At 44.0% G+C, this 12,016-nt stretch overlaps 1 protein-coding gene across 5 annotated transcripts in view; it reads right to left on the minus strand.

The window, feature by feature from the left end:
* RBMS3 (RNA binding motif single stranded interacting protein 3) overlaps positions 1-11,680 on the minus strand; it is a 719,039-nt gene extending 707,359 nt beyond the window's left edge. For 2 of the 5 annotated variants that reach the window (XM_040589726.1, XM_040589730.1), the window contains exon 1: positions 10,757-11,054. In XM_040589726.1, coding sequence (XP_040445660.1) covers positions 10,757-10,936 — 180 coding nt within the window. In that variant the 5' untranslated portion in view covers positions 10,937-11,054. Of the gene's footprint in view, positions 1-10,756; positions 11,055-11,141; positions 11,335-11,367; positions 11,456-11,612 lie in introns of those variants that run through there. The other 3 variants (XM_040589729.1, XM_040589728.1, XM_040589727.1) reach the window with 3 other exon arrangements.
* Between the last annotated feature and the right edge of the window lie 336 nt (positions 11,681-12,016).

A 12,016-nucleotide genomic window follows, 5' to 3' on the forward strand; every position in this document is an offset into this window, starting at 1 on the left:
AGTGCATTTCTGTACTTATCATTTGGTATCTCACCTTTTAAATTATCTGCAGTGATCTCCACACCACCTTTCTGAGGTCCTGACCCTGACTGCTGAAGTCCTGTACTCCTCCTCACAGTCTTCTGGGTAGCCGTGACAGTCTGCCACAACATTAGAAGGGAAATGTACGATGTACAACAAAGCAAGGGCCACACTGCATGCTGAGACTATTTATACCACGGAACGTGTGTTAACAGGCGTAACTGCTCTGACCTGCATCTTAAAAATGGCAAAAGTTCTACCTATGACTGATTCATCTATAATTTTCCTTTGTGTAGCTGAGATACAAGTCACCTGTATCAGCAAATAAGAGAGTAATGCTTTAGGCACCTGTTCACTGTTGTAACACTTGTGTCTTCCTGCTCCTACTTCTTAATAACAACATACAGTATACGATACGTAAGCACCTGTTATCTATGGTTATCTAATTTTAATGGCTCTGATCTCTTCCAGTTATTACCATCAGATGTGGATGTATGAATAAGAGGCATCATGATGTGATCATAGGTAACATGCACAGACACTTGTGAAATGCATACTGGCATTGCAGAATGACATCTTTCTATGGGCTTTACTTGTAGCTGCAGACAGCTTAGGTGTTAGTTCTGGTTAGGTTAGTTAGGTGGATAGTTCTGAGGTACCGGGAATAAAGCCACAGCCCACGGGACAGTATGATCTAACAGATACACTGTTCTGAGGATGTAAGTCTAACTCTAAAACAATATCAGTTAGGTATAATTGTGACTGCACTACTTGACCAGTTAGTAAGAAAGACCTTAACAATTGTTCTAAAAGGCTATGAGTATGAAACACTGCCCAAAGACAGAAAGTTGGTGAGCCTTACCAACAGGCAGGACATGCACAACAGAGACCAGACAGAGAAGTCAGAGCCTTGTTCCTGCCCTGAGCAACATTTCCTAGCACTGGGTGATTCCAGCTCTCATGACAGTCCTGTGATATGACCATTCTTGTAAAGATTCCCTGAGCCACACTGACCTTGATTACCTCTGACTCTCTAGCCCCTATACATGGCTTCTCTTAGAATTGATTAATCATTTATTTATCTTCAGCACAGGGTGCGTCCTCTTGACAAGTTCAAGAACTGCCATGTTTGGTCCCCATTTTCAGGTCTAACAAGGCTATGCTTTGCCTAAGATCACAGTGACAGGTGACGGGTAAGTTTCCACTGCATTAGCCACGTCCCTACTGCAGGAGGCAGGTAAAGTCAGGTTTAGGATGAATGTCTGACCCTTTGTTACTGCCTTGCTCCTCTTGGTCTATAGAAAACCTAACAGCTTTCCTTCCCATTAAGCTTGCTGGTATCCTTCCTTCTCCCTCTGGAAACATATCCATGGCCTCCTCCAAACTTAAGTGTTCTCCACTTAAACAAAAATTTCCCCAAGTGCACAACAGGCACACTTTAACTGCACACACTTAAGTGACTACAGAACATCTGTGGAAGTCTGTCTTTGAGGTCATGCCAGCAAGCTCACCATTTCCCTGCATCCATCTTAACAGACATCTGATAATGGTGTGTCATTTCCTGTGTCACACTGCATATGCGTGGATGTAGATGATAGCGTGGATGGTGGCGACTCTGCTTCAGGCCGAAGTCAGTTTATCACTTGGAAATTTCAGCGTGTCTCCCTGACACAGTGAAGTTGAAACATGCTTCCAGTTATAAATCAGTTCAAACTGGCACGTACACACACTTCTCATTCTCTAAAAGTGGACTGATCTTCCTGAATCACTTACTGGATCAGGAAACATTTAGTCTAAGAGCACACTGTCAGAGAGTCATGGGAGAAATAAGACAGGACAAAAAGTGGGGATTTTTTCACTTCTAAGATCTTTGGGGATATCCTTTCTGGCCTGTCATATGTCAAACCCAACTACCCTAAATATTATTGTATCTGTTGGCTTTGGCATGGACTCACTGTTGCCTTTTATTAGATATGAAGCAATAGGTGGGAGAGAGTGAGCCAATTAATTATTAAAAGTGGCTTTCACATACTTTGAAAGTCTGCATGTCCTCGAAGCACACTCAATAAAGCTAACAAGGCTAACCAGGGCACTGCATAATGTCTGTGAAGCCCAGATAGGCATTTTGTGAACTCTGCAAAATTCTGTTGTGTGCTTCCTTAACTCCACATGGACCCAATACACACTTCATAAAATTCTTTCGTCTCAAAATACGAAACTTACAAACTCCCTTCTTCCAGTCCTACTCAAAAGTTGCTGTTTTCAATTAGCTTTCCACCAAGGACTCCCTCTCTGCCCTCTGTGCCACTCCCTTTCACTTTTAATTCAGCTTCAGAGAGGAAGTGATTTACATCCTGCCCCCTCATATGTGATGTGTGCGTCCTCTTGACATCATGTGAGGTAAAACACGCTCACCTGCCCACCTGTGAGGACTTGCAGTTATCCTTCCTCTGTTATGGCTGATTCACATTGTAACTACCTCAAGGCAGTAACGTACTCCTTTTGAATTCTCAGCAAAGCACAATGCATACTTATTATGCTATAGCTAATATCAAATTACTACTAAATAAAACATCTAGAACAATTATCTTTGGTAGATGCTAGCCCCTTAACTCCCTTTCCACAAAGACTTATCTTGAGTATGTTAGTTTGGATCCAAAAAGGGATTTTCTGCTATGGGCTCTGGGAAATTAGTATAGACTCAGTAATAACTTTAGTGAGACAACCATCATTAGTTAGTAGTGAAGAAGAGATGTCAGTGGTGCTTGAGGCACTTGTTGAAATCAATTAACACAGAATCTATACTAACGGAACAGGCATAGGTTCCACGCCATTTTATTTTCATTCTCCTGTCAATGATAACAATCCATTGCAGATGGTCTAGGACTAAATGGGGAAATACTCATTTTATCTGCTTACAGTATTTACAGTTGTTGATCACATTATCACTTTGAACAACGTTTGTATAATACCTTTTGGGAAAGAATACACTCTGAAACTATAGGCCAAGGTGTTCAATGGAATGAACTCAGAAGCCTGGGAACAGTAAGTATATTAACCAAGCTTTGCAGCTCAAGTCTGTAATTTTTATTCACCCAACACTTGATTTTCAGTCAAGGAAACTATTTCTATTCTGCTTCTATAACAAGATTGGTCTTCACTTAATAGAATGTATAATGAAAGTAACAGCTGTATTTAAACACATGGCAGAAGACATTAGGCATGGAAGAATTACTCTTTTCCTAGTAAATCATGGCTGTCTAACAAATTTTATACATGACTGTCCTTGTCCATACTATGAACCAAATTGTGTCTTGTTTTATCCCAGTTAAGATGCACTGGTTACTATAGTTCCTTGAACAATTAATATTCCCCTTATAGCTCAGAATGCAACGTGGAGAAATGAAACAAAACCAAAGTTTTTGTTATAGGCAGAGAATTCCAGATCCACGGAGAAAGGATAAGGAGTGAGGAAGGAAAGAAACTACTGCAGAATACTTAATATCTGTAAGACCTTACAAATCTGTCTTTTTATTTTCTACATGTTTAAACATCACATTAGAACCCACTCTGAGCACTACTGTTAGAAATTATTATCAGTGCTCCTGTTGTCACTTTTCCTATTTACAGCTGCAGTCCCATTTTCTTTACTGTTTGGGTATTTTCTGAGACAGAAACTAATAACTCTACTGAGACTGTGCAACTTTTTTACCCTTACTGGATAATTGCTACTGGCAGCTAGTCAGTACAGAAATCCACCTAGCACAAGCTGCTGGGAAATAATCCCAGTCACCACATGAGTGGCACGGCTACAGCCAGTCAGCGAACAACCAAATATGGAACCAAACAGAAACAGAACCACTTCACACATCAGTAACTATACTTCCCTCTTAGCTTCGAGCAATTAAGTAAACCTTAAGTATATTGAGAATTACTGTGCTGTAAGGATGCAGTACAATACAGTAAGCTTTTACCACAGATAGAGATGGTCTAAAAATACTGTGAGCATTTAGCAAAACACTGAGAATAGCTTGCAAAAACATGGGCATTGTTCTTTTCTAGCTTCATTGATTATCCATTGTTTGTAGTCTCGGATTAGTTACAAGTTGGCACTCAATGCTTGGACAGGAATTCCAGTGAATACTGGGCTTTGGAGAACAAGCTCTACCTAAGCAGGAAGGATATGCCGTGCATTGGCCAAGCTCTGGGCTGTGATGCGCAGTCCTGAATAGGGCTGCTTTCCAGCCTCAGCACATAGGCACGAACACATACCACTACACCTGAGTCAAGGCAATGTCCCAACTGCTCAAGAAGAGATAACAAAGCCCTTTTCAGTGCTGCGAATTCCTCCAAGCAGGAATCCTTGCAACCCTACTGCACTCAAGACGAATTTGCCTTTAGCCAGAGAGCCAGTTCTGTGTCTTCTGCATATGAAATTTGTGGTTGTGTTTCCAATGACTCAAGAGTGCTGTTTAGCTCCCACCCATGATGCTCATTGTTTATGTCCCTGGATTTGTTACCTAATCAACAGCATATGCACTTAATTTCACTTTGTAATGACTCTAAGCAGTACTTACTTTTCACAAAATCTCTGCACTACAATGAATATTTGTATGTTTACTGCAGGAACCAATCAAACTGTGATCAGCTTTTCAAGCTTCATCCACTTATCGATCAGTTGGTTGAAAAATTTAAACAGCTGTTCTCTCTCTGCCAAAACATTTCTGATGCAATTTATTAAAGAGAACTATTTTAAACAGCATACTCTTTTTTTTAGAAGTCTCAGTATTGGGTAAGATTTTAAAGAACCATTCACATGCACTATCATGTATGTTGTTCTAGTAAAGACACAGACAAAGTGCAGAAGTCAATTCCTCCCTCTCCAACTTCATGCTTTTACTCTCACATAAAACCAGTGCTGGATCTCATTCTCTACATTCCAGATTCTCAATATGCCACCTGCAAATAAATACATTTTAAATGTGTATTTACTCTACTTAAGATTCTTTCCCATATCATAAAAGGAATTCTCAGAATACGAGATAAAAGGTAATTTTGGAGCTATGAAAATTGTGAGGCCTGATTACTAATACCTCTTCTTATGGATTCTCTGATTTCTAATAATATGAGTTTATTAGTCTTGCCTTCAGTTGAGGTACTAACAGTTTCTCTCTGTTCTTCTCCTCTGCTTATTTTTGTAACAAAGGCACAATCCTAGGTTCATCTAAGGATTCTCTCACTGGAAGGCAAGAGAAGTATGTGAGGCAGAGTACATCAAATGCATGGAAATGCAGAAGTAGGCTTGCCTGCAAAGCAAGGCTTTCAGTTCACAGTGAATGTCCTCTTTTTGATTTTTCTTAATCTGAATTTGTTATTTATACTCCTCAAAGGAGATGGCCCCTAGGCCTTGTTCACCAAAACAGGTTAATGGCATGGTTAATAGCTTTGCTGCCCACAGCAGCAATACAAAGGACCAAAACCTCCCTTCCAGAGGCACCTGCCAGGCGCTGTGGCTCTGGCTACCCCTTCCAGGCAGACGTGCCTGGGACACCCCCCCACGCCGGCATGAATTAAAGCCTGCCCTGGAGCAGTGACCTGGGAATCTGCAGGACAAATATCCGAATATGAGCGATTGACCACATCCTCGGTCTATGGCTTTGGAACAGACTCAGCACCCAGACAGCCACCAGGCTCTGGGAACTCTGGAAGAACTGGGAGCTAGCACAGAATGGGAGCTAGCACAGAATTAGGTTTTTTCCAGACCATTTCATCAGGAAGGCACTGAACTATGCAGACCAATATCAGTATCACAATGTCCCACAGCACAGTAAGGAGCAGCTTAAGAACAAAGAATAGGTGCTTAAAAGTGGACTGGAGAAAGAGTTGATGTTGCTGGGCTGAGGAATGATTTCTGAAACACACTTAGCAATGAGTTAGAGAAAGACCCATTATTCTCCATCTCTGCCCATGCTTTAAAAGATACATTGGAGTTTCTGTCTGACATCAAACTCTCAAAATAGCAGCAGCTGCAAGTAAAATTTTCTACCATCTCTGGGTGGCTAAGAAATTGTCCATCCAGGCAGACAACGGCCTGACCTTGATTATCCGTGCCTGCATTACACCTCGGCAGGACCATTACACCTGGCACAAAGCCTTCAGTACATGGAAACTCCAGCTAATACAAGGTGTCACATTTTATGCAATTATCAGGAGAAGCTGCTACCATCAGCAACTGGTAGTGTTGCCTATCTCTGCTTTCTTTGTCCCACACACCCTAGACTGGTACCTCATATCCATTACTGATTTCAGTTTCAGCTTTTGGTTCTTAACTTCAGGTTGCTCAATGTGCTGGGTCCAGGTTATCTGAAAAACCACTAAGTCTCCAGGGAAAGGGCAGTTGATTGACAACTGCTCTCCCATGTGCAATGGAACTGCCTAAGGTAAGACAAGCACATCTGACCTGAGACTGGAGTGGTCCCCCACAAAAAAGAAACCTCCCACCATCTGTTTCAAGCATAAACTGCATTTCTTAGGCCTTCTCCTCTCTAAATGTAAACACACAGTAGCACATGGCTTTTAAAACCAAACAAAACTAAATACGTAAGAGAAATTATTAAAAAAGAATTGCTCCTGAAGTGTCTTCCACTCTTCCTGACCTACCACTTGTAGAGGATGAGTAAACAACCACCATATTGTTAATAGCAGTAGTCCTGTAAATAAACTAGCAGAAGGCTTTCAGAGACTGACGGTTAGATCAGATCACGTGTACAGCAGAACAGAATTCCCAAGTTAATACCAAGTGCCTTTCCCCAAAGCACTCAGTACTTCCCCTCTAGAAGCTCACACCTGGGTACCACTAACACAGCTTTATCACAGGCAAGCATTCTGGGAAATAACACACAAATAAGCCCACAAAACACTTCAGAACTCTTCTATCAAACACAGGCAAATTGTTTTTGAACCAGAATACAATGTACGCTGCCCAGATAGGCTTGCTTTTGCTGTAACCTTGGTGTGCTCATTTCCATGTAAATACACAGAAAGTTCTTCACCTTGGAGCAATTTCACAGGGGGAATTTTATCTGGAATGTAGGTATAAAGTAAAAGCTCTCAGTGTGCTTGTAAATCATTTGTGCTAAATGATTTGTGCAAACCTCAGACACGGAGATGACAAAATAAAATGCTCTGATTTGGGTATGCTATGTTATCTTACCAAATCCTTACCTAGGACCAACTTTTGGAGGACCTGGGGGCTACACAAGTACTTCAGAAAATGGAAACACTGTAACACACTGGCTGTAGCTAAGGGCTTGAAAGTCCTAACTCAGGCTACCACCCCTGGGAAAATTCTGGTCATAATGTCAGCTGTCACCTATAGCCACCAATCTGCAAAGAAACTGCATAGCTGCCTTCAACTCTCAAAGCACTCCCCACACCGATACCTGCAGAGACGCCATCACTCCAATATGAGCTGGAAAGAATCCCTGGTAAAATTTATGAGCCTGCTTCCCTTTGCACCAAGTCACGGAGAGGCAAGATGGTGGGACAACACACCCACACAACCCGTCACAGGCATCAGCTGCACCTCCAGCTGGGAATACACAGCCAGGATTGCATGTTGTTCTCTCCTCCAGTCACCCACTTTGCCATACTGAAGAATGTCAACATGTTGCTGTATATAGGGTTAGACCTACGTGCTTTTAACTAAAGCAACAGAAAACATTGTAGGAGTGTTGAAAAACATTTTCTGATCTGTTTTGCTTTAAAAGAAAAAATAGCATCCTTACAGAGTCAATAGTCTTCCAAATCTCACACTCTACTATCTCTGCTTAATTTTCTCCCACCTAAATGGCAACTATGCTTTAAAGCACCAAGTACTGTATACTTAATAAAGCCAATCTTCATAAATTCTCTTCCCATACATTGGTCACAGATGGTTTCAACACAGAAAGATATATGGTAGGTAACCTAGGCCCTCCTCCAACAAACCACTTAAACATACATTTCAGCATGTTGGCATCCCCGCTGAAGACAGTGGGATGTATTTCAATTTATGCACGTTTCACAATTTTATTGAAGTTCAATGACAAATAAAAAATGAACACACAGCAGAAAAATAAACTCCAATATGCATATAATTGATGCTATAGTAGTACCTTCTACCGGAATTCCACAGATTTAGGAAAATACTTTCTTTGGTTAATTCAGCAATGTTCCTTTTGGAGGCAGTGACAAAAAATAGCTTTATCAAAGCATAGATTTGACCCAGTCCATTTATATGGAAGCAAAACTCTTTTTACCTCCAGTGGAAATGGAGCTCAATGATAAAATATAAGGCTTTTTATAACTGAAGCATGATCCCAAAAAGCAAGTCCTGACAGTGGAATCATGAGATGTTGTGAAATCTTAATATTTAGTTATTCATACATATACACTTGCCAGGAAATCAGGTTCTAATGTCCTTTACAATTTCCACATAGTGCTTATACTTCTAGGATGTATCAGTATGCCTCTGACATTTGTTTAAGGGTCACATAAAGAATGGTACTGTTATTTAAACCATTTAGAAAGTTCTTAGATGGTGTTTCCAGCAAAACTTGTGTTTTGTTTTGTGGTCGGAACATTTTTTTCACAATAGCGTTGGATTTTACTATTGCTTTAATGGGTTTTCCCCTTCACATCACATTTCTGGTGCCACTATTTTACCAGATACCTGAAATACCTCTGCACCAGTAAGAAGTACTGCTTGTATCCAGAAAAGATACATACATTTAGGGAGGTTTGAAATATCACAGCACTTCCCAAAAATACGAGCTAGTCATTGCATCCACCTTGGCGATGCCAAGCCTGGAAAAGCAGATAGTGGATTAAAAAAAAAAAAAAAAAAAGGAAAATATCACAGTACTTTAGCAAGGCTACAACCAGTACCAAAAAAAGGGTAGTACATTTGTTTCTATGTCCAGAAAACACTGGCAAATACAGAACAGAACAGTGCAATATTGAGTTATCTAAACATGTTAATTAGCCACACCAGAGAGAATCAGGCCTTCTCTAGCATTCATTCACCTTCAGTCATAGCGTTTGCTTTCCTCATGTCCACGATTGGGAAAACATCAGACTGACTGTGTGGCACGTCAGAAAGTAACTACTGAGCATGGTTTTCTGCTGATGGCAGGGGTTTAAAATGCTCAAGGCACTGGCACAACCATCTCACGTAAATGGCAACCTTGGAGTCTATATTTTAATTACTTTGAAATAAAAGCATTTTAAGTTCCAGTATGTAACACAATGCAAGGAAAGGGATCCCAGAAACAATCACACGCACACAAATCATTTAGCTACATACAGTAATATGCAGTCACGACAGAATGAAATATTCATAAACTCAAGGGAGATGAAATTCTGTGTTCATCTATCACAATATGTACACCAACAGTTACCATTTTACAAAAGCCCTTCTATCCACCTTAATAAACTGTACAGGCCCTGTTCAAATGATCAGTTGTTGATACTCCCTTTTAATTAAAATGATAGGACAGATTTTACCAAACAGTAACAAATCTAAAAGTGTAGGAGGTAAATGCTACAAACTCGGGGTCTCCAGTTAGAGGCCTTTTTTTTTCAAAATACCTTGTCTTTCTCACGATAATTGCAACTCTTGTCATGCAAATACGTGGTGTGACATAGTTGTTGCATTAATTTATTGCATTGCTGGTTTACATTCCTTCATTGTGTTACTGTTCTCTTACGCATTTGTAACCAAACCAAACTATAGTAAAACTAGTTGAAGAAATGGGGCTCAAATCCAGTACATGGCAACATTTCTTCATTTACAGCAAGATTATAATCTGTTTTAGGGCATCTGTCCATTCAGAAAATTACTCGGATTTCCGTAACATATAAACGGATGTGTTTCACATTCTAGCACACGCGGATCACTCTTTGCAACAATCACCGTATTACAGTGAAACTTACACATTTATCGGTCTCTGCCTATTGCAGACCTACAGACACGACAGAATTCATCAGCTTCAGCTCAGTAAACCCACGCCGAGAAAAATGAATGGAAATGAAGACAGTGCCCACAGACAAAAGCACTGATCAATGCACTTCGCTGACATTATCTTAATGGCAACCTTTTTCCATCCCATCCTCCCTACTTTCCGATTCTTCCAGCAGCAGACATATCCGCACTAAAGGATGCGATCTGACCCATTTCTCGTCGAACTCCGTCACCCACAGGTTTTCACTCGGCAGCGAGCCGCCGTCCCCCGCTCCACAATGACACAGCAGGGCCGGAGGGACAGGGCGCCCGGGCTCCTTCCCCCAGGTGACTCGCCCCTCGCCGCCGGGTGAAAACCGAGGCGCGGCGCGGCGAGCGGCGGCCCTGCCGGCGCTGCCCCCTCGAAGTGCGGTAAACTTTCGCGGCGGCACCTGGGCCACCGCCCGCGGCGCCGCTCCCAGGGCGGGCGGAACAATGCCCGGCGCCCCGGGCCCCGCGGCGGCGGCCCCGCGCTCCCCGCCCCGCCGCCCCCGTGTCCTCAGACAACCTCCGCCGCCGGCCCCCCCGCCTCCCGCCGCCGCGCTGACAAAGGGCGGCGCGGGGCTGCCCGCGGCCGGGCGGCAGCAGAAGCGGCAGCGGGAGCGGGCCCGCCCGCCCCGCCGAGCGCGGCCCCGGGCAGGCGGCCCCTCCGGCGGGCGCGGCGCCGGGCGGCCGGCGGCGGAGCGGACCTACCTTTTTGTCCTCTTTCTCGCCGCCGTGCCTCCGCTCCGGGTGGCCGCTGTCGGCGGCGGGGGCCGGCTCCGCGGGCTGCCCATCGCGGTGGTGCGGGCGCTGGTGCGGGCAGCCGCCAGACCCCGCCGCCGGGGGGATGGGCTCCGGGCACGGAGAAACTCCCTTAACATCCATCTCCATCTTCCAGTTCACTGTATTGCGAGACAAAAGCAGGCAAACACTTTCCACCACCCCGCGTCTTTCTTGTGCTTTCCTTTCTCCCGCTTTTCTTTTTTTGCTTCTTTCTTTCCTTTTTTTTTTTTTTTCCCTTCCTTCCTTCCTTCCCCCCCCCCCCCCCCCTCTCAGGAGGCCGTGACACGCATGGCTCTGGCCGCCGCTGCCGCACCGATCCGGCGGCTGCAATTCTCCCCTAGATCCTCCAGACTTTTGTATCCAGCGTGTGTGTGTGTGTGTGTGTAAGAGTGAGTGTGTGCGTGTCCGTGAGTGTGCGCGCGTGTCCTTGGTACGATGGCCTTCAATCGCCCCGAAACAGCAAACGCTAACTAAGCAGATCTCTCGCCACGAAGATCAACTCCCGGCCCCAGCCTAATTGTGGTGGTTATTTACTTTACCCTATCTATGTCCCAGGCCCGGACAAGCCCTTCTGGCTGCAGCCCTTTGAACAAAGTTAACTGGAGGGAGCCGAGCCCGCGGAGGGGGTGGGGGCGAGGGGAAACTACCGGGGTTTAACACGGGGGAACTGACAATAGCCCGGTAATGTCAAGTAAAAGTTAAACCTCCCCCTTCCTCCCCTCCCCCTCCCCTCTCCACATCCCAGGCAAGCGCAATACAGCAAAGCAAAGCAAGGATTTCAGACCTGTGCAAGGTGCTGGTGGCGAGAAGAGACGAGCATTTACCCGATTGTTGCTTTTATTTTATTTTCCCTTAGACTCCCCCCCCCCCCCCCCCCCCCCCCAGCACCACCCGCTATTGCAAATGTGGGCTCCTTGATGTTAATCTCCTCTCCGCGGTCTGAGTGTATGTGTGTGACTGGAGCTCCCTCTCTCTCAGGCTGCCAGCGCCACGCAGCACTGCACAAGGAGAACTGGAGTAAGGAGGAAAACAAGAGCAAATCCAGGCTGGAAATCTAAATCAGTACCAGCCACCGGCTCTCCGATTTTATCAACACAAAGAGAAGAAGAGAAAGGAAGAAAAATCGCGTGTAAACTGCTGAATCAGTCGTGACTGCAGCGTGCACACGATTATTTTAGTCCTTGTGTT

Source organism: Falco naumanni, chromosome 4 (genome assembly GCF_017639655.2).
Source record: "Falco naumanni isolate bFalNau1 chromosome 4, bFalNau1.pat, whole genome shotgun sequence".
NCBI classification, from domain to species: Eukaryota; Metazoa; Chordata; class Aves; order Falconiformes; family Falconidae; genus Falco; species Falco naumanni.